This window comes from Prinia subflava, chromosome 12, assembly GCF_021018805.1.
Source record: "Prinia subflava isolate CZ2003 ecotype Zambia chromosome 12, Cam_Psub_1.2, whole genome shotgun sequence".
In the NCBI taxonomy this organism is placed as follows: Eukaryota; Metazoa; Chordata; class Aves; order Passeriformes; family Cisticolidae; genus Prinia; species Prinia subflava.
The window spans coordinates 20,034,294-20,055,228 of record NC_086258.1 but is presented as its reverse complement, the minus strand read 5'-3'; the positions used below and the strand labels follow the sequence as shown (position 1 = coordinate 20,055,228).

The following is a 20,935-nucleotide window of genomic DNA, read 5'->3' as shown; positions in this document are numbered from 1 at the left end:
CACACTCACAGAAGCAGGCACTGGGGCTTTTAACTGCTTTGCTTTAGCCTTCTTTATTGGTAGAGCAGGGGACCTCCCTTGTGGTGTCAATTCACCTTTGCCACCACTACCCTAAGACAGGAGCCAAGGCAGATGCCACTCCCAGCTCCAGCAGTGATATTTTTTTCCTTTGCTACCTCTCCATCCTTTACCAATGCCAATGCTTTTTCCTTTCCACAGCTCTGCCTCGCAAGTCACAGGCACTGCCACCCACCTCTACACCACTGTCTGGCATTTCATATCCACCAGCAATGTCCTACCACTGCCCTGCAGGCTCAGATGCTGCCCCATCCCTTGTTGAAAGGTGCCAGGTGTCCTGACCATGACCATATTATCCCCAGCTGCTCATAAGAAAAGACACAGTAGAAATTAAGACTCTCTCTGCACTCCCTTTCTGGGCCATCTCTTCAATGCAGCCTAGATCTGGAAGTGTTCAACTAAAATTTTGCATTCCAAGAGCAGCTGCAGTGCTGTTGGCCTTTGGCATGACCCTGTATCTCTCCAGTCCCTGGTTAGGCAAACTCCTTTTGAATCAGTGGAAAAAGGCACCCCCACGCTCCAGAGGAACCTTCCTCTGTGAGAACAGCACCAGGTGCTTCTCCCCAAACCAGCTGAGGCTAAACAGAACCCCAGAGCTGCTGGAGGTGGCTGTGGAGCTCAGCAGTGCTCCTTACTATGCTGTTCAACCAAAACAGGCTGTTTTCCCCTCTGCAGATGAACCTGGGCCCTGCTCAGCTCACCAGAGACTAGGGAGGCTCTCCACAGAGTAGGTCTGCATTGGTTCTTCCTGAGTATTTGTGTCCCATTTTCCTCCAGAGATGAAAACTACCTCTGCACATCACTCAGCAGCAGGGCCAGGCAGGGCCGTGGACATTCCTCTGCCTGGTGCCAAGGGGTTAAGCTCACAGTCAGTTCCCAAAGCCAGTTGTTTCCAACTGGCTGCTGCCTGTGGTTTGTGGGAAGGGATTTTGCTTTTTAATAACATTATAAATAGGGCTGTGTTCAGTATGCTGCAAACCCAGTTTCCCTCTCTCTCTCTCCCACCCATCACTCTCCTCCTCCCGCTTCTCTTCCCACCACACTTAATTCAAGATCTGACCATGAATGGGTCAGGCTTCCTCCTTGGTGTCCTCAGCCTGCTGGCATGTCTTGTCCCCACCATGCAGGCATGTCCCTCCAGCTGCCACTGCCACGGCGGGGACCTGCAGCACGTCATCTGCGACAACGTGGGGCTGAAGAAGATCCCCAAGGTGCCCGAGCAGACACGGCTCCTCAACCTGCAGAGGAACAACTTCCCTGTCCTGCCCACCAACGGCTTCCGTGACATGAAGAAGCTGGTGTCCCTGCACCTCCAGAGCTCACGGATCAAGGAGATCTCCAGCGGAGCCTTCCGGGGGCTCAAGAGCCTGGTCTACCTCTACCTCACCGACAATCAGATCAGCGTCATAAAGTCGGGGGCCTTCGACGATCTCTCTGACCTCACCTACCTGTACCTCGACAAGAACAAGATCCCAGACCTGTCCAAAGGGCTCCTCTCCCCACTTGTCAACCTCTTCATCCTGCACTTGGGCAGCAATAAAATCCGGGAGCTGAAACCTGGGGTCTTCAGTGGGGCTAAAGATCTGCGCTGGCTCTTCCTCTCTGACAACTCCCTCACCAACCTCCTACCTGGGGCCATGGAGGATGTAGAAAACCTTGCTGTCCTCCACCTGGACAAAAACCAGCTGAGCAGCTATCCTGTGAATGCAATGAGCAAACTGAGAGTGCTGGAGGAACTGAAACTTTCTCATAACCCAATTGAGGTCATCCCTGACAACGCCTTCCAGTCCTTCGGGCGGTACCTGCAGACGCTCCACCTGGACAACATGAAACTGAAGAAGGTGAGTCCTCTCTCTTTCCACTTGCTCCAGGTCAGAAACACGGGGCTTGGTTTTCTTCCCCTTTCCAAAGCCCTTGGTTTGCTGTCCGTGCCTTGCAGAGGAGAGGGGGGATGCAGGTCTGCAGGCTCTGCAGGCAGCAAGGCACTGCTTTAGCCACACCCTGACGTGGCTAAAGCCAGGGATGAGAGAGTGCACCTCACCCCTCTGCTATTTATTTATGCCAACCCAAATTATCTGGAGTTAATTAAGCCCTCTGGATGGATGCAAGGCAGTGCATTCCCTCCCAAGCTGGGGGTGACACCAGACACTGAGAAAGGTCTCTGGGATGCTCCAGGACAATTAGGAACCTTCCATACTCCCAGAAACAAGGTGAGAGATGAGAGGTGAGCACGTCCCTGTCCCTCATAGTGGAGGGCACTTCCACCTTGCAGAGCTGAACTGCTCTGCCTCCTTTGCTCAGCCCAGGTACCTGCTGTAGGTCAGGAGAGGGAGACTCTTCAGAGGGGCTGTGAACAGTCCTGGTTTCCCTCTCCTGCCTTGCAGACAGGTAGGGGTACAGACCTTCACCTCCCCGCTGCCTCCCAACCCGACACGTTACAAAGAAAGGTTTGTTTATTGATGCTCTCTCAAAAGGAACTCTTGCAGCATCTTACAAAGGAGCCCTGTTCCCACTGGAGGGGAGGAGGGACATTCAGGTATCCTGAAGGGCAAAACAACCCCTTCCTTTTTCTGTGAGAAAGCAGAATCCACAGGCAGGAGCATCACACTCAGGGAATCACGGGTGTTAGGACCTTTGAAAAGCCAGGCAGTGCTGCAGAAGGCAGCACAGCATCCTGATGCAGCCTGATGTCCTGGATGAATCCCCCGTGGCTGGAAAGGGAGGGTGCTGCAGAACAGAACAGTTCTCCCTGGGCTGATGCTTTGCGAGAAAGCCCAAAGAGCAACCAGATGAGGCAGGCCGGGACTGCATGGCAAAGCAACACCCACCATGTGCAGGAGATGTGATTAAAAAGATAATTTCTCCACAACTCAGTCTGACAGGGATGAGCAGATCACATGAAAGCTACAAGAAATGGATCAAACCTAAGTTTTCAAAGACATATAGTATCCCAAAAAGCTCAAAAACTTGAATTACAGTTTGTCCAGGTACAGAACAACACTAACTAAACCAGTTCAGTAATACTTCAGTATCTAAGCCCTTGTCCACTCTGAGCATTAACCTCTCCATTATGAGATTGAGCAATGTAATACTTGAAAAGGATCTCTTGACCTTACTAGGCATGACCTTAGACGTGCTGTGGCAGCACTTCTGTAGACTCAGTTCTAAGGCACTGTCAGTCAAATATTGCTGCATAATGTTGTACCAGCTAGAGATATCAGAGTCCCAAGTTACACATTGAAGAAATTAGATTTTGGAGTGTTCCAGGGAAACAAGCATCCTTGGTTTGGGCAAGAAGCAATGGTTAACAATTCTAGCCACCAAAAAGGACTTTATTTTTTTTCACTGACCACCTGTGGACAGGAACTTAAAAGGCTCTTGTGCAGCCAGAGCCTCCTTTCCTCCCCAGCAGCCCAACAGGACATCAGTTTATGGGATCAGCACTAACAGGGGTGGCTTCTGCAGCTTTATGGCTTGCAAATATAAAGCCTCCAGCACAGCATTTTCCCTTCAAATCCTCAAAGGCCTCATACCCAACCAGCCCATGTGTGAACTTTGCACTGCTAGGAGACATCTAATCACAGAGGCTGCATGATGCAGGAAATCACCACCAAATGCTCTAAGTGCTGCCAGCACCCTGACTGCAGCTCTTTCTCCTTCACAAACATGCTGTCCTTAGCTCTTCCCTGCACGACTGCAAGATTTTTGAGCTGATCAAGTGTAAACCCATGCAATTCTACCCTAGCCTAAATTACTCTTGTGCAAAAGGAAGAGCAGCCCTCAGGCTCCAGCACAGAGCTTCCATTCCCCCCCAGCATCACAGGGCTGTGGTGCACAGGCCAGGACCCTCTTTGTACCTCAATATGAGGCACCCCTGTCTGCATATTCAGTGCAAAATAACAGCAGTAATCCCCCATTTAAATAAGGGATAAAAATCACCCTTTTCTTCCCAAAGACACGCTCCAGCAGGCGGCTCAGCAGCTGTTAGCAGCAGATGTGAACTCTTCTCATGGGGCTGGGAGAGGAAGGAGCAGCTGAGACAGTAACACCACTGTCCAACCCTCCCACCCCTCTGCACGGCTTGCCAGCATCCCTCAGAGCAGCTCCACTATCGGCACAGTCCAGCCTTCTGAGGTCAGCTCAGTTTTGGAAGGAGAAGGCCAGCAAAGCTGGCTATCCAACAGCTACAGGGATCTGGGAGTCTCCCAGCTAAGCTCTGATCCCATCCAGCAACGCATTACTTGGAAGATGATAAAAGTTCACAGCTTAAAATAGTGCATTTCTTCTGTCAAGCTTAGAGAGCATGAAAATGCCCTGATGGTCCACGAGAAGTGCAAGGCTCTTTTCAGAAATGGGAGCACAGGTCCTGGGGCTGGGAGGCTTTTGGAAGACCTCGAGAATGTCCTCTCCAACCCTTGGAGAAAGCTTTGCCCCCACTTTCAGAGTGGGGGAGAAATGGTTTGTCACAGCCAAGCAGAGCTTTGTGCTTTGTCAGGGAGCCCCTCTCCAATCCATCACTGCCATGGGAGTTCCTGTTGAGGGGTTTACTTTCAACAACTTTCCAACCTGAGTAACCATGAAAAATGTCAGGGATGAGGCCTCAGGAAAGAGAGGAGAGGGCTGCAGAGTCAGGTCTACAACCTCTCTTGCTTTTTGGCAGCTTTCTTAAGGGAGGCTCTACCTCAAAGCCTCCCTGTCAACCAAGAAAACACAAATTTTACAGCATCCCTTGCAAAAAATCCCACTGGAAATGAGAAAAAAATGGAGGAGGCTGAGATGCTGGAAACCTGTCTGTATTTCTACATTGCTCAGATGCCAAGTGTAACTTTCCACTCAGAGCCACCAGGCACTGCCAAAGTCTACAGCCCCTTCATAGGCCACAAACACTCCCTCCTTCAGTCACTCCAGGATAGGCAAGGCAACAAGCCTTGGCAGGATTTCCAGCCCTAGAAAGGAATATACCAGAAAATATCTTCATTTAGAATGGAGAAGTATGGCTCAAAAATAAAAAGGGTTGCCAGACTTCCATTTATTTAGGGATGTGGCTGCAAAGACAATCCCACATGGATTTGGGACACAGCTCTCCTTGTAGGAGACTCCATCACCCATGGCCCCACCAGCCTGCTGTCTCCCAAGTGTACAGAGCTTCCAGCAAGCTACTCCCTGCTCACAGCTTCTTCTCTTGCTCTCTCCATGCTTCATAGAATGATGGAAGAGTCTCGGTGGAAAGGGCATCAAAGATCATCCCCTTCCAAAGTGCCCTGGAATGGGCAAGGACACCAGGTTGCTCCAAGTCCAACCTGGCCTTGTGTCTTGGGTTATGTAACCAAAAAAAAGTGTAGTCCATTTCTTCTGTAGAAAGCAGTTGGGGATGGTTTCTTTTTTCTTTATCTCTTGTAACTCCAGGGGAGGAGGGCGGATGCCTTCTGATAACAGCCCAGCTGTTAAACCAGGTGGGGCAGGGTTTGTGATCTCTGTCACCACTGCCCACCCTCGGGGATATCTTCTGTTCATGGGCCATTGAGGCTCACCAGTGACCATTCCATCATCCATTGGGAGATGCTCCACCCAGTGGGGAGGAGCCAACCATTCCCTACCCAGATAAAAATGGGGACACAGGGACCCCAGACATTCCTCTTTCCACTGGATTCCCAGAGGAAGAGCGGACTCATCTCACCACCACTGAACCTGTCTACAGGATCATCTCCACTCCAGCAGAACCACATCTGTCACTCCAGGAGGACTTTTTTGGACTGCTTCCAACACCCTGGCCAACAGGGTGTCAGGTTGTGTTCCTGACTCTGTCAGGGTTTTCTAGGACTTTTATTTGTTTCCTTGCTTGTTTTTTTGAGTCACTGCATTTGTATTTTTAATATTCCTAGTAAAGAACTGTTATTCCTATTCCCATATTTGTGCCCAAAAGCTCCTAATTGCAAAATTATAATAATTTGGAGGGAGGGGGTTTTACATTCTCCATTTCAGGGGAAACTCCAGTTTTCCCTGACAGACACCTTTCCAAACCGAGACACTTTGAAGCCTTGAACACTTTTCAGGGATGTCACACTCACAACTTCTGTAGGCAGCACGTCCCAATGCCTTGTCCTTATGACACTCCAAGTCTGACCAGAGGCCCTCAGATTTGGAGTCCCCTTTCCCCACTTCCACAATCCTCACCAGGAACCTCTGCGCTTCAGTTTGCAGACAACGCATTTGCCGGCGTGACCGCGCTGAAAACCGCGCACCTGGAGAACAACCGGCTCACCCAGCTGCCGCGGAACTTCCCTCTGGACAGGATGGAGACGCTGACCATCTCCCGGAACCCCTGGCACTGCAGCTGCCAGCTGGCACCCCTGCGCAAGTACGGCGCACCCCACGCTCCCTGGGGTCCCCTGGGGTCCCCCAAGCTGTGCCGGGGTGCTGCTGTCACATCTGGTGGCTTTCCCCCCGCAATTCCCTCTGGTGTTGGTGGTTTGTGCCTTTCTCCAGCTCCTCTCTTCCTTTCTCCCCGTGCCACAGGTGGCTGAAAGGCAACCGCACCCGTGCCGAGGACGCCTGCTCCACGCCAGCCCAGTACCGGGGCCAGCCCATCAGGGACACCCCGGCCCTCCGCTCCTGCAAGCTGCCCACCAAGAGGTCCAGGAAGGGGGGCCGCCATTAAACACGTAAGGTGGTTCCCTTGTAGTTGCAGCAGAAGCCTCAGAACCTTTTTTCAAGGACATTTTGCAGCTGAGCTTCCCCTGCTTTAACTGTGTCTCCGGCTAAAGCCAAATGTTGCTGTATGAGCAAAAAATTCCAGCCCTTAGGAGATGTGGATCCTCAGGGATCCAGCAAAATGACAACAACCTCAGCTATAATTATTGCCCTGCAATCTGCATGTCATGAATAAGTTGGGAATTCAGCAATAGATGCAATCACTGCTCAGAGTTTGATGGGGAAGATGGGCAGCTACTGAGTGCTGGGGAAATATTCATTTTCGACCTTCTCCTGACAACAGACCCTTCACATTTCTCCTGTGGAGGCCCCACACAACAAAAAGAGGGATGGAGTGCAGGGCCTGTCTTCTGCATCCCCCAAAATTTCTACAGCCATCAGCTGGGCTGGGAAGAAAGGTGGGTAATTTTTTGTGGCACCAGTCTCCAGTGCCACCAGGGTTTGGCTCAGAGCAGCTCATCCATCCACCCACAGATGTCTCTGCTCAGAGCTGCTCCATCTCCTGGCTCCATGAGCTCCCAGGGCAGAGAACCTGCCTGTGGCATCAGGAATGGAGTCAACTCTGTGAAACAAACACAGGCCTGGGGCAGAAAGTAAGGGCAAAATGTGTAAATAAATATGAAATAGAGAAGGAAGGATCCTGAAAATACACACAGAATAACTTTGAAATCTTCAGAGCTTCTATTGCAGCATGGGAAAAATTTCATCTCCTTTTGCAGCAATCATTGTACATTAGGGAAAAACCCAAAACCCATACACTGTAAAAGGGTTTAATCCAAATCATGCTTCAGGCACTATGGAGACATGCACCCTGTCCCAACACCAAAGCCTCATATCAAGTCAAGATGTGATTGTCATGCAAAAGGGATAAACACCATATATCACAACAAGGGTGGATTTAGCTGACTCTCACCCTAAGCTGGGACCACACAAGCTTTACTTTTCTAACCAGCTGGAGATGCTCAGCCCTTTACCCTGTGAAGGTCCTCCAGATCTGATGTGAAATCCTGGGCAGGGCATTGCTGGGAAGTCTTGCTCCAGGCTGCCCAGCCCATAGGAAAGCAGATACCTTCCATAAGGAGCAGCTCTTGATCCAGCACTTCCCTTTCCGCAGCTCCAATTCCCTCCAAGACAATCAGGAATTTAAAACCAATGACTGTTGCCTTCAAATGAGTGTCCCAGAGGAAGGAGGTTCAAGACAGCAAATATTCTTTGGTAAGGTGTCCTGGGCCAGGAGGTGATTCAGAGACCAGGCTGCCTTCCCCTCCAGCAATGAGCTTTTGCTGACAGCTACCAAGGCAAACACCCAACTCTGAAAACCGATCACACAGACACCTTCCACAGCTGGAAACCAGCAGGGGTATTAAGTTCAGCCTGCAGAGGAGCAAAAAAGCCACAACTGTCATCACTCCACCCCCAGCATTTTCCTTTTTCCCATCCCAGAAACAGGTCTGGTGTTTGTGCAGATTCCAGAGGGTTTTGAATGAGCCTGCAAGTTTGTAAACTCTTGGGAAAGGGACCTTTGCTCATTTGTTACGGGAAGTGCAGGGATCCTGCACTGCATTGCATGAACAGAGGTGCTCATTGTGCCATGTTATGGCCATTTGATCCCCACTTCACTAAGGATATGCACAACAGGATGGGGAAAGGAAATTTATGACCAAAATGTCAGGGATTATGCCAGCTGCTCTTTGCCTGTCTAAAGTGGTTATTTCTCTTGTAGTGCCAGAGGGTTTTTATGGATTAGGGATGGAAATACCAGTCATTCCATACAGGGCAGGAAAAGTTCTGCTCTAAGCATGGAAAAACTTCAGTTTTCTAAACCACAGTACTTAAACATAGTTTATTTACAGGTCTGACCCTTCCTAATCTTCTTTCCCTGCCTGAACTCAATTCCAGTTCACTCCTCCATGCTGAGAAAACCATGACAATAATGCCTGGGGTTTTTTTTCTGTAGCACTTTCCATCCAGCTCCTTCAAACAGGTTTACAAGTGCTAATGAAACAGGAAAGTATTTATTCCAGTCTTGCAGAAGACACAGCTCAGTGCCTTCAGGTGTCAGTGCCAAAATGCAGGTACACAAACCCACTCCAGTGTGGTGAGCATAAATTTTATGAAAGTACCTCTGACTTCATCATGCACCTCCTGAGAGCCAGGCAGCTGTCAGATACAGGGGTCTGTATTTCAGGGATGAGGACTGTCTGGGTCACTGGCTACATTTAAGATGAAAAGCTGCTTAGTAGTTTCTAAAACGACACCTGCCCCAGATTTTCAGGACCAAGGCATCAAAATAGTCCACTACTCTTGAAAATTTTGCTCTGGGTTTTTTTCCTTTGCCAAGGAAGTGCTCTCTGACCATCAGCACTTTGGGTAAGAACCTCAGGAGCCAACAGAGAGTTGGCAGAGTAGCTCAGAGACAGGACCAACCCATTTCCTCTGCCGTGGGAAGTTGTAACAGCTCCTTGACTCCAGACCCTTCACTTTCAAGTATGGGCTTCATTCACTGATTAAAAAATAGACAAACGTTACAAGTTTACTGCTCTGCTGGAAAAATCTCCTTAAAGATGTGGCCTTCTCTCTTTTTTAATGCTAGGCTCCAGCATGGCCCGTCCTGGTGACCGGTCACTTCAGCCATCAGAAAACTACTGACTTCTGAGTCCTTCCTTGAACTTCTCCTGTCAGGAAACACTCCTGATATATCTGAACACCTGCAGCCTCCTCTGAATCCCTGCTTCTCTGCTGATCACAAGAATGGAATCCACCTTCTCCATCTTTTCTGACACCTATGTATTTTAAAAGAGGCCTTTTTAAAAACTAAACTATGCATGACCATACTAAGACAAGCTAAGCTAGATCCTGCCAGTAAAACACAGTCATCTTACCCAGAAGAAACATAACCCACATCTCTGATCAACCAGCTAGTGGCTGTCCCTCCCCTTCCAGAGGAGAGGGAGCAAGGGGGAAGGTGGGACCATCCCTCCCCCGGCTGCTTGAGAAGGAAAATTGGTCTCAACCCAAGCAAAGAGACTCCCCTGCCCTCCCACAGAGGGGACCCTGCAGGCCAGGGCTGAGGGGACAGGTGAAGCAGTGATCAAGAGCCGGTGGCCCTGAGGCAGCAATCTCCCAAAATTGGCCAGCAATCCTTTAAGGGGAACAGTACTGGGAACCTCCAGAAGTGGAGCCATCTGAAGACTGGATTCCCTCCCACTCTGTGGGGTCACCAAGATGCCCAAGATGAGAAGGCGTGCATGGTGCAGCTGGCTCAGGCACCCTCCTCTCCTGCCCACCCCTACTCGAGGATCTAGCAGGACACCAGGATGACTGTGGTTTATTGTCACAGCTATTACAATGCCACAGTTGCAATTCAACTATGTTTTTTAATCCTAAAGAGTTATATAAATATATGTCTATTTATTCCTCTCTAACAGTGTAAATGACCTTTAAGAGGGTGAAAACTCCTCTGCCTCCCATATAGAAATTGAATTGTATATTTTCTTATGTACATCTTCTGTATAAAGCTCTTGCTGCAAAGATGAAATCAACAAGTCTCTGTGTGTCTGACTGAGGGCTGGAGGGATCAGGAGTAACATGAGACCAGTGGCACAAATATAGACTTAATCCTCTTTATCCCATGGGCAGAGCAACTGTTTGGGAGGGTTTTATTATTTCTCTTGCTACAAAACAGGAACATGTGACACCTAATGAGTCCTGGGCTCTCACAGTAATGCTTCAAAATATTCTATGAGGCCAAACTCAAGCTTATTATAAAAATAGGTAGCTGTCACCTGACAGAGTTCAAGCAGCAGCACCAAGGCTGTCCCTGGTGTTTCCAGCTCAGCATTAAGAGCATCATATCCAGGAAAAAAACCTGGCTGCATCCAGGACAGCTTCAGGACGGATGCCCTGGATTCCCCTGGTGGGTGGCAGAGCACAGAGTTGTCCCTGTAAAACCCTGGTGCTGGTGCTGCTGCAGTCAGGGTCTGCCAACAACAACAGCCTAATCTCACTCCCAGCCCCATGTGTTTGTCCACCACCAGTGGCTGCTTCCTCAGCCTTGGAAGCAGCATGGGACCAAATTAATTTCAGGTAAAACAAAATACTCCTTTCCTAGCTCAGCCACTCGCACACAGATGGCAGGACATGCCTAGGAGATGTGTCTGCAGAGGGCCACTGTGCCCCTTGCTGGTGGCCTGTCCCTACCTACTGGTGGCCCTTGAATGTCCCAGGGTGGTGGGACATGCAGTGGAGCTGCAGGACACGCGGCCCAGCACACACTGCCCTCCTGGCAATGCAGCATTTGGTGCTGCACATGTGGATGGCACCACTCCCAAGACCTGATGACCTGACTCAGACACAATAAAAACCATGCAATGAGGTTTTACATCCACAGGAAATCCAGGATGGGGAAGGAAACTCGATAGCTCCACAGCAAGAGGAACACAAGCACACACCAACATGAACCAGCACTGCCCCTGGCATCATAATGCTGGCAGTGTGTACAACTGAATGTCAGTAAAAGTTCTGAAATGAGCAGCAGAATTTCACTTAATGACACTGAATGTAGTGCCTTGTCTTCTTCCAAAGCTTCCTCCCAGCAGCAACCAGGCAGAACTCCCACTTCTGTCTTTCAGCTCCTCTGAGCCTTCCCTCTCCAGCCTGATCCCAGCAGCTCCAGGACCACCAAGTTCCACTGTGGTCCAGAGACACCCAAACTCAGCATCTCACCATGACAAGCACCCCTTTCAGCTCTGGTCACAGCAACCACAACTCACCACAAGCTCTGGGATGCGCATCTTGGTGATAATTGTCCTCATGATCTCAGGGGGAACAGGAGAACCTGCAATAATTCCTGGAAGAAAGAGGGAAAGACCTTGGAAACCAGCTATTTATTTCTAGCAGTGGTGCCTCAAATGGCTCCCAAATTAATTGCTGACAAGACCTGTGGGATACACTGGTTCCTGTCAAAATATTTCATAAATCTTTTTATACAGGTCCTAGCTGTTCTAGAAGCAAAGGCTGCAGCAAGGCCAATTTGCCTTTCCCAACAGGAAAATATAACACAAACCGAGTCCAACCTGTGGTTCTCCAAAAATGGAAAGATTCAGAGCAGAAAGAGGCAGTTTTATAATGGGACAATCTCTCTCATGGATCATCACCATAAAAGCAAAAATCTTTCCTCCTGCCTTGCACAGAGCAGCCCTTTTGGGAGAGGGTAGATCCCACTGCCAACTGTTCCAACCTGGGATGACAGAGCATAAGAGAGGGGTAATATATGAGCTTTGGTGGGGAACAGGATGAGACAGGATCATTTTGCACATTGCAGAGATGATTAGGGAACCTGCCAAAATATTTCCTCATGCTCCAGCACCACCTTCTCTCCCTACTATTTTTGCCTCAAAAGGACTGGGGGTCTGCCCAGCTATTTCCAAGGTGGGCTGTGAAAAGAGAGGAAGCTCCAGCACACAGTATCACACCCTCCAGTACTGGGGTGAATGACTTCAGAAACAGGCAGGAAACTTCAGGCCTGAAAGAGAAATCTGAGCTTGGCTCTGCTTTAGGGACTGCACTAGCCTGAGACACAGAAAGCATCTGCTGCCACACGGTGGTGGTTGGAGAGACAGGAGCTGAGGAAAATCAGGATATTCCTGACACCTCCCCTGCAGCTGAAATAGAAAGGTCCTCCCCTAGACTGCCTTCAGATGAAGGAGTCCTAAAATACACAATGATGTAAGGATTCCCAAAGGAAATTTAGCATCAAATTAACAGGAGAAACACAAGGCTCATGCAACTAAATTCTTCCCACCAGAAGAGATGTTTGCTCATAAAACTAAAAACAGGCTCCCAGCAGGAACCAGGAATATCCTGGTTCTCAGGATGGCTCCATTTGAGTTCTGGGACTTACCTCCCCGGAGAGTTGACAGGTCATAGGAGTCAAAGTCCGGCTGGGAGAGCATGTCTATGAACATGGTGGGGGTGCCAAGGAGGAAGGAGCATCTTGAGGAAGAAGGGAAAAAAAGGCAAAGCTGCAGAGGTGGAAATGGGGGCAACCCCAGCTCAGCACCCTCCCATCCTGTCCTACCCCAGAGCAGCACCACAGAGGAAGGCAGAGCAGATGTGCTGCTCACCATCACACACAGACACACATCTGCATAAAACATACAGACATGTGTACATGTATGACGCAGACACAGCAACAACTCTTTTGTTTCCAAGCTACACTTGAGGAACCATATGGAAACATAGCTATCCCAGCAGCAGAGCTGGATTTGGAAAAGGAGGGCAGGTGTTCAGATGTGAAAACACAGCAGCCACAGCAAACCAAGACACCGCTGTGCTTCCCAGCCAAATCCTATGGTGATAGAAAAGATCCCCTTAATTTCAGGAGGAGCTTGACACACGCCCAAGCACTGCTGAAAGGCAGACTTTGGTTCCTGAAGTGCCTGTGCAATTGAGTGCAGCACCAAATCTGCCTCTCCCATTGTGCTGTCTTGGGTTATGTAACCAAAAAAAAATGTGTATTCTATTTCATCTATAGAAAGCAGTTGGGGAGAACTCTTGTAACTCCAGGGGGAGGAGGGTGGATGCCTTCTGATAACAGCCCAGCTGTTAAACCAGGTGGGGCAGGGTTTCTGATCTCTGTCACCACTGCCCACCCTCGGGGATATCTTCTGTTCATGGGCCATTGAGGCTCACCAGTGACTGACACATTCCATCATCCATTGGGAGATGCTCCACCCAAGGGGAGGAGCCAACCATTCCTACCCAGATAAAAATGGGGACACAGGGACCCCAGTTATCTGGCTTTCCACTGGATTCCCAGAGGAAGAGCGGATTCATCTCACCACCACTGAACCTGTCTACAGGATCATCTCTGCTCCAACAGAACCACATCTGTCACTCCAGGAGGATTTATTTGGACTGCTCCCAACACCCTGGCCAACAGAGTGTCAGGTCATATCTCTGACTCTGTCAGGGTTTTTCTAGGACTTTTGTTTGTTTGCTTGTTTGCTTTTTTTTGTACTACTACATTTGTATATTTTAATATTCCTAGTAAAGAACTGTTATTCCTATTCCCATATCTTTGCCTGAAAAGCCCCTAATTGCAAAATTATAATAATTTGGAGGGAGGGGGTTTACATTCTCCATTCCAAGGGGAGCTCCAACTTTCCCTGGCAGACACCTGTCTGTCCAAACCTAGACATGTGGGAAGGAAGAGCACAAGCAAGGTCCTGGCAGGTGGAGCAAGGGAAGAAGCAGAGCACAAGGCCAGTCAGAGCACAGGAGGCTCTCACCTCTCTCGGGACACGGCCTCCAGCGCAGCCCTGCCCTCGAAGCTGGGCGATGAGAAGATGCAGGAGGTGCCGTGCAGAGCCATCACCATGCAGCCTCCCACCGAGGCCAGGCAGTGGTAGAGAGGCGCAGGGAGCCCACAGCGATTCTCCTGGGATCAACCAGACAACAGTGAGGAGAGGAGACCTCCCCAGCGTGTCCAGCCCATCTCCCTCCTAAAGAGCAAAGACCTGAGCACAGACATTTTTCCTGATCCACTCGGCTGGAAATCTGATGTTCCGCTGTGTTCCTGTTAGGTGAAAATCCAACTGGCATGTCCTGCCTTCCATAAAAATCAGTTTGGGAAGTTCTTATGTCAATATTTAATCCCATAATTTTGCAACGTCTCTTCTTTGCTGGACTAAGTCTGGTACTGCTTATACATGATATGCCAAAAGAGACGAATGTGCTGTGAGAGGCATGAAATATGCAGGACTTGGCACAAGATATTCATTTTACTTTGTTTTTTTAAAATCACCAAAGGCTCTGAAGACCGATTGAATCAACTCATCTGTTCTCTGGATCAAAGCTGGTATGTTAGAAATAAGTACTTCAGAACTTCAAAAGAAAATATTTGTCTTTAACAAATTTTAAAATAAACCACAAATAGAGAGGTCAGACCCTGATAAGAGTTACAAGACTGTAAACATGGCAAGAAACAAAGTCATGTAAATCAAATTAAAACATCATTCAACAGAATTCAAAGCTAACATCCAGAGCCTTGTAATTATTTGAAATGAGTATTCACCAAAATGAAAAGTGATTAATTTCATGTTTTTCCCCCACAAAAAGATAGCTTTTTTGCCTAAAAAAAAAGCTTCACATGGAACTAAAATGAAACATCAATGAACTCCATTGAAATGCAAAATGTTATGCATTAATATCCCTCAATGTCATCTGCAGCAAAACATCCTGCCCTTCCACTGAGCAAACACCAGCCCTCTCCACACGTGGTCTCTCTGCTGCAGCAGAGGCCCCCCCAAACCCTGTTCCCACCAAACCCACCTGGTCTGTGATCCCCAGCCTCAGACCAACCAGATTGGCATTATTCACAATGTTCCTGTGGGACAGGGTGGCTCCTTTGGGACTTCCTGTTGTCCCCTGGAAGACACAGGGCACTTATGCAACACCACCTTTTCTGAGGATGAGCTCAAGGGAGATTCCCCAGGGAATCTCAAGGGAGATTCCTCATACCCTGGGGTGATCTTGCACTTTTTTTTCTCCTATCAGACCTGGGAGACTGTTTTTTACTTCTTTAACAGCACCTGAATGCCCCAAACCAGCCCAATTTCAGCTGAACAGAATTCACCTGGCACTGCCTCATCTCCATCAGCTCTTGACAACAGGCTGAACATAAAAAATGGAAGAAGGGGAAATGCTAGAACACTTTTTCCATCCGACTGCAGAAGTTTGAAGCTTGGTCTCAGAGGGAAATAGGAAGAAAATGTGATGTGTGGCATCTCACACATCCTTCCCCGTGTCCCCAGTGAGGAACCCAACCCCAGGGCACGGAGCTGGCAGGGCACCTACTGAGGTGAACTGGATATTGATGGGCTCAGTGCAGGACAGGGTCTGCTGCACGGCCCTGAGCTGCTTCACGTGGCTGCTGTCCCCAGCCTGCATCACTTCGTCCATGTGGAAGGTGCCAGGCAGCTTGGAGTCACACATGATGACAATGGATAGGTCAGGCAGCCTGGCAGAGAGGAAAACACCATCAGCAATCACAGAACAAGGAGAAAAGTGCCCAGACAGGCGCACACTGGTCAGGGCAAACCTCTGGGCCAGCCTAACTTGTTCTCTTCAGATCAAACCTCCTGTGGGCCCTTCTTCAGCAAAGCCTGTGTTGTGCAGCTGAGGGGAGACAAGGCAGGACATGGCTGTGAGGTCAGTGCAAAGACATCAGATGTTCCTGACTCACCTTTTGCTCTTTATTCCCCCTGGACTGGATTTTTCTAGCTCAGGACATGACTGCTTTAGAATATCATAGTATTTCTGTGTTTTAAATTGAGTGGGGAACACCAGTGCCTTACAGCCAACCTGTGAAGGGAGATAGAAACTCATGAAAAGTCATGTTGGACTGATGGTCAGGACTTGATAAAGAGCAGCCACCACCAATAGAGGTTCTCCAGGACAACAAGGAGGTTCTCCAAGGACAAAAGGAAATGAGCCCTTGCATCTGTGCAGTCCTAAAACCCTCCAAAAGCAGTGCTGTGCTGTTACTGCACATCCCAAGCCTGGATCCAGCTGTGCAGCCACTGCTTTGCTCCTCCCCAGTGCTGGATTCAGGATGATTTTTGCTGGTCAAGAAAGCAGAGCTGAAGCCTAAAGTTCCCCCTTGCCCAGGATTGACCCTCTTCATTGTGAGCACAAGGCAATCAACTGATTTTTCAGATTATGAGTCTCAACTCTAAAAAAAAGCCCAGTCCCAAAATATGAATAAATAAATAAAGTTAAAACAAATTAATTTGTGTTGATCTGGAATGAGGATTTTTGAGGAAATTTTGAAAAACAAGGATTTCTAAAATCTGCCTCTAAGATCAAGCCAAGATTTTTTGTGGAATTTTTTTTGAGGTGCTCCTTTTCCTGAGATTTTTTCCACCTCTTTTTAAAGCACTAGCTATTTTGAAAATGAAAACATTTTCCATTCAACCCTTACATTTTGCATAATCCCAAAACAAAACACCTTAATTATTCCAAGAATTTTCCTTTCTTTTTCAGCAGAGATTTGCTGAATTTGACCCAGATTTGCAAACTGTTTTCATCTTCCAAAAAATGCATTTGTGTCCAATAAACTATTTACATAAATGATTTACTCAGCTGTTCTCATTATTTTCCCAGGGTCTGGGAAATAAGGAGACAAAGTTTATTATTATTTGTAAGTACCCTCTGGGCTTTGTCAGAAAGGAAGATAAACATTTGCTCTGTTTTCTGGAACAGGCTGCCCAGAACCCAGGGGATTGAGGCTGTTTTGGGCCTCTGCAACTTTTTACTACTAATTCCTTCAAACTACAATTCTGGTTGAACTAGCTCTGAAAAATAGATGCTGTATGGGGAGAGGAGGGCTGGTTGAAGGGCTGGTGCTGTACAGGATGAGTCTCTGGTTGGGCCTCTCCCACTTGGTCTCAACCTGAATGGCAGCAGACCTGCCTTCAAAGAATGTAAAATATGAAAATGTGTCATCAGTTTGCTTTCACAAAGCCCTGGAAATACCGTAGGGCTCCAAGGAATGGTTATTCCACACATATTTCCATATATACCAATCAGAGAGATGGACAGGATCCAACAGGAAAAGCCCTAAAGTCTTCAGAAATTTTGTTATGCAAATAAACAAACAAATCCTCGGGCTGGTGAGGAACTCCAGAGACCCCAGTGTCAAAGGTGCATAATAAAGCTGGGAATACTGGCAAATCTGGAAGGGCAAGATTCCAACAGGACAGAGAAGCCCACCCTGGAAGGGATGCTGCTCCACTGCAGCACTGGGTTCAACCCCAATGCAGGAGAACGGGAGTGACCAGCAGGACTGCTGAGAGGGTTAAATAAAGCATGAAACAGGAATTCAAATTACAGCCCAACAACCCGTTACAGAGTTACAGAGATACAAAAGAAATCCACTAAAAATTATCCACTTTCTAGGTAAAACTAATTGAGATGGTGCTGGGAACATTCAGAAGTGCCCCCCCCCCCCCCCGCCCCGCTTCCAATATCAGCCTTTACAGCTGAACAAACCACAGTTTAAAAATTAGCTGCTTAATCTTAATTTTCAGCCATCAAATGTTTAATAACCTGAATTCCTCATTATTTGAGCAAGGGAGCCTGAACAGTTTAAATTGATCAGTGCTCTGCACATCACAAACTCAAACCCAGGCAGGTATTCAAGGGTAGATGAGGTGGCAGGATCAAACAGCAGAGAGACGTTAAATAGTGGCAATACCTAGGACTTAAACCAGTTTAAATCCAAGGCCAGACAGCCTCAGACAAACCTGGGAAGGAGAAATAAAGCTACCAAGTAGACTGGTCCTTTCTGAGTTTAAAATGAGGTCCTCTCTGAGGTTCTGCTTTCAAGGCTGAGATCCTAGATGGTGATTTTTGCCCTGAGCAGGAGGGGCAAAGAGGAGATATCAAGTCCTGCATTTTTTCCCTCATTCCCTGCTAAGTGACTGCTGACAGGGGAAGTGGGGTAGTGCTGGCAGTACCTGGCTGTTAGCAGAGAGAGAGGGAGGAGAAGGATAGAGCAGTTTCCATCAGACAGCAGTTTTCCATCAGCCACAGGAACAGCAAGAAATGTGGCCACTGAATTTCAGCTTCATGCCCTCTGCACATCCAACAGAGCTCCCCAGCCAGCTCTCCCCATACACACTAATCCCAAGCAGCTCATCTGCACCATGTCCCCACCAACCCCCTTTAACACACAGTTCATGCCATACAAACCTTCCTGAGCACAAACTCCAGCTCAGAGGCCTGGTAGGCTGGATTCACAGATACCTGAAGGGCCAGAAACAAGAATTTGATCACCTTCTTGCCTTGAACACCCTCCCCCCTAACACAGATTCCAACAGAAAAGTTCCTTCAGGGTTAAGCCACACTCAGAGCCTCTCCTCCAACACAGAACTAAAAGCTCACCTCCACTGGATGAGCTTTTTTGGAATCCAATGGGATTCCACATTCACAGAAAATATATGTGAATTCTGTGTTTGTGTGAAAGAGAACAATTGGAAAAGAGGTTTATGTGGAGTCACATAGTCAAAACAGAGCTTCAGGAACAGAAACAGAGCCCCTGTCTCACAGGAATTGATCCAGTTGATCCAATCCACTACACCAGATCAAAACTCTTGTGCAAGTCAAGTTTCTTGATGGACAACCATGATAACACCTTCTTGTACCCAGGTCTCCACAGAGTGCCCACTGGAGATGAGTTCACCCACAGCTCCTCCTGAGCCATGCTCTTCCACCCTGTTCCTGCAGCCACTGGAATGAACAGGATGGAGGAAACGGAGCAGAAGGAAGGGTACACACCTCAACACAGGGCACTGCCTCAATAAGGTGCATTTTGGTCATGCTAGCAAATGAAAATTGGCTTTTGGGGCTATGCAGCCTGGACTAGATTTTTAAGTGAGCCTTTGTTCCATGGAGCAATACATTTCAAATGGATCTAACCAGCTGCTAACTGATTAGGACAGCAACACCCCACATAAAAATGGTCCTATGGAGAAAAGCTCATCTCCTATGAACAGCTGTTGCAAATACTCTTTTTTTTTTTTTTTTTGCTGCTCCTCCCTCTGCAGCCTGCTTCCCTACAGAGTGAGGATGAAGATGCAGAGAGCTGCACAGATCTTCCTTAAATACTCAATTCAGCTACAGATGACATGCCAGGTAAGAGCATGGAAAAAAGACAGACAAACTTTATTCTCCAGTGTTTCCTATTGCTTCTTTGTCTCCATTTCCTTTCCCAACAGATTGCTAAAACCTAGACACAGCAAACTCCTTACCAGGATGATTCCTGCCTGGGCAGTTGCAAACTGCATGAGAACCCACTCGTATTTATTGGGTCCCCACATCCCCAGCCGGTCTCCCTTCCTCAGGCCAAGGGCCAGAAGTCCAGCTGCTGCTTGGTCCACCTGAAAAACACAACACAAGAGCCTGAGGATCACACACAGGATGCAGTGGGGGATATTGGTCTCCAGGCACTGCTTTTCTGGAGAAAAAGCATCATCTTTGTAACTGAAATGCAACAGAACAGTCCATGGCAGCTCCTGAGCCTGGAGCACAGACCAGCTCCTGCTCAGCAGGTTGACTGAAAGCATAAAAATAACAAACCTGGAACAATACAACAAAGCAGGAAGGAAATCAAAAGAGGGAATTATGTTGTTGCAAGTTATTTCTTGCTCAAAGACTATTGCCAAGTTCCTCCTCAGTTCCACTCAGGACCAAGCCTTACCCACATGCTGGGCCCATCCACACTGTTGGATCTGCCTCCCTTCTGGGTAGCATTTACTTCAAAAAGGATTTGGGTGAAGAAAATTCTGTCAAGTGATTTTTGACCAGTTTTGGGTTCCTGTCCTCATAAATGCTGTGAGGAGTGACTGGGGAAGCTGAAGAGGCTCAGCCTGGAGAATAGGAGGCTCAGAGGGGACCTTCCTCCTCTCTACAACTCCCTGACAGGAGGGTGCAGCCAGGCGGGAGTCAGGCTCTGCTCCCAGGGAACAAGGGACAGGATGAGAGAAAGTGGCCACAAACTGCACCAGGTTAGGGTCAGGCCAGAGGAATTCTGGTCAGGAGGAATTTCTTCACTGAAAAGGTTATTAAATATTGGAAAGGACTTCCCAGGGAGGTGTTGGAATCCCTATCTCTACAGGCATCAAAGAAACAACTGGATGTTGCACTCAGTACTCTGTCCTACTTGACAGCTTTGTGATCAGCCAAAGGTTGGACTCAGTCTTTGAAAAAAAATTTTCAGCATTAATGATTCTGTGATTCATTCACTCAAATTCAACCACTATATTAACAACTACTTTATTTTGCAAGATGGCAAGCGTGTTTCAGGAACACAAATGTATGTATAAATACTCTGAGACATTCAGAGAAAGGTTTTATTGTTTTGTTAAGTTCTCAAATTAATTCATAAAATCTGCCTTGTGGGAGATATGAATTTGAGGAACAATTTGATTTAGTTCTGAATTACAGCCTACTTCTTAAAACCAGAGTGAACACAACTAATCTTGTTTATTTGAATGGATATGACCAAAACCATAGCAAGCCTAAAAACCCACCAAACAATTCTCTCCTATCAAAGATCATATCACACTTTTATTAGAAACTT

General features: G+C 48.0%; 2 protein-coding genes across 3 annotated transcripts in view; one reads left to right on the top strand and one right to left on the bottom strand.

Moving 5' to 3' along the window:
* The window catches only part of ACSF2 (acyl-CoA synthetase family member 2), a 38,568-nt gene that overhangs the window by 11,448 nt on the left and 6,185 nt on the right, over positions 1-20,935 (bottom strand). Inside the window, exons 3-10 of the mRNA XM_063409457.1 lie at positions 19,605-19,733; positions 18,547-18,600; positions 16,037-16,155; positions 15,649-15,811; positions 15,124-15,219; positions 14,082-14,230; positions 12,692-12,783; positions 11,562-11,638 (exon numbers count right to left, since the gene is read on the bottom strand). Coding sequence (XP_063265527.1) covers positions 11,562-11,638; positions 12,692-12,783; positions 14,082-14,230; positions 15,124-15,219; positions 15,649-15,811; positions 16,037-16,155; positions 18,547-18,600; positions 19,605-19,733 — 879 coding nt within the window. The remainder of the gene's footprint in view (positions 1-11,561; positions 11,639-12,691; positions 12,784-14,081; positions 14,231-15,123; positions 15,220-15,648; positions 15,812-16,036; positions 16,156-18,546; positions 18,601-19,604; positions 19,734-20,935) is intronic.
* CHAD (chondroadherin) lies at positions 1,059-10,315 on the top strand. Of its 2 annotated transcripts, none has more exons than XM_063409458.1 (4): positions 1,059-1,919; positions 6,273-6,436; positions 6,595-6,740; positions 9,383-10,315. In XM_063409458.1, the coding sequence occupies exons 1-3, from the start codon at positions 1,140-1,142 to the stop codon at positions 6,734-6,736; spliced, it is 1,086 nt and encodes a 361-aa protein (XP_063265528.1). In that variant the 5' UTR covers positions 1,059-1,139; the 3' UTR covers positions 6,737-6,740; positions 9,383-10,315. The 2 variants fall into 2 exon arrangements, with proteins under 2 accessions (XP_063265528.1, XP_063265529.1); XM_063409459.1 differs by having other exon boundaries at positions 6,595-6,745.

Bases quoted from the DNA above. Each gene is read 5' to 3' on its own strand.
- CHAD (XM_063409458.1), top strand. From the start codon at position 1,140: ATGAATGGGTCAGGCTTCCTCCTTGGTGTCCTCAGCCTGCTGGCATGT. The intron at 1,920-6,272 runs GTGAGTCCTCTC...TCTGCGCTTCAG, and splicing joins ACAACATGAAACTGAAGAAG to TTTGCAGACAACGCATTTGC. The intron at 6,437-6,594 runs GTACGGCGCACC...CCCGTGCCACAG, and splicing joins CAGCTGGCACCCCTGCGCAA to GTGGCTGAAAGGCAACCGCA.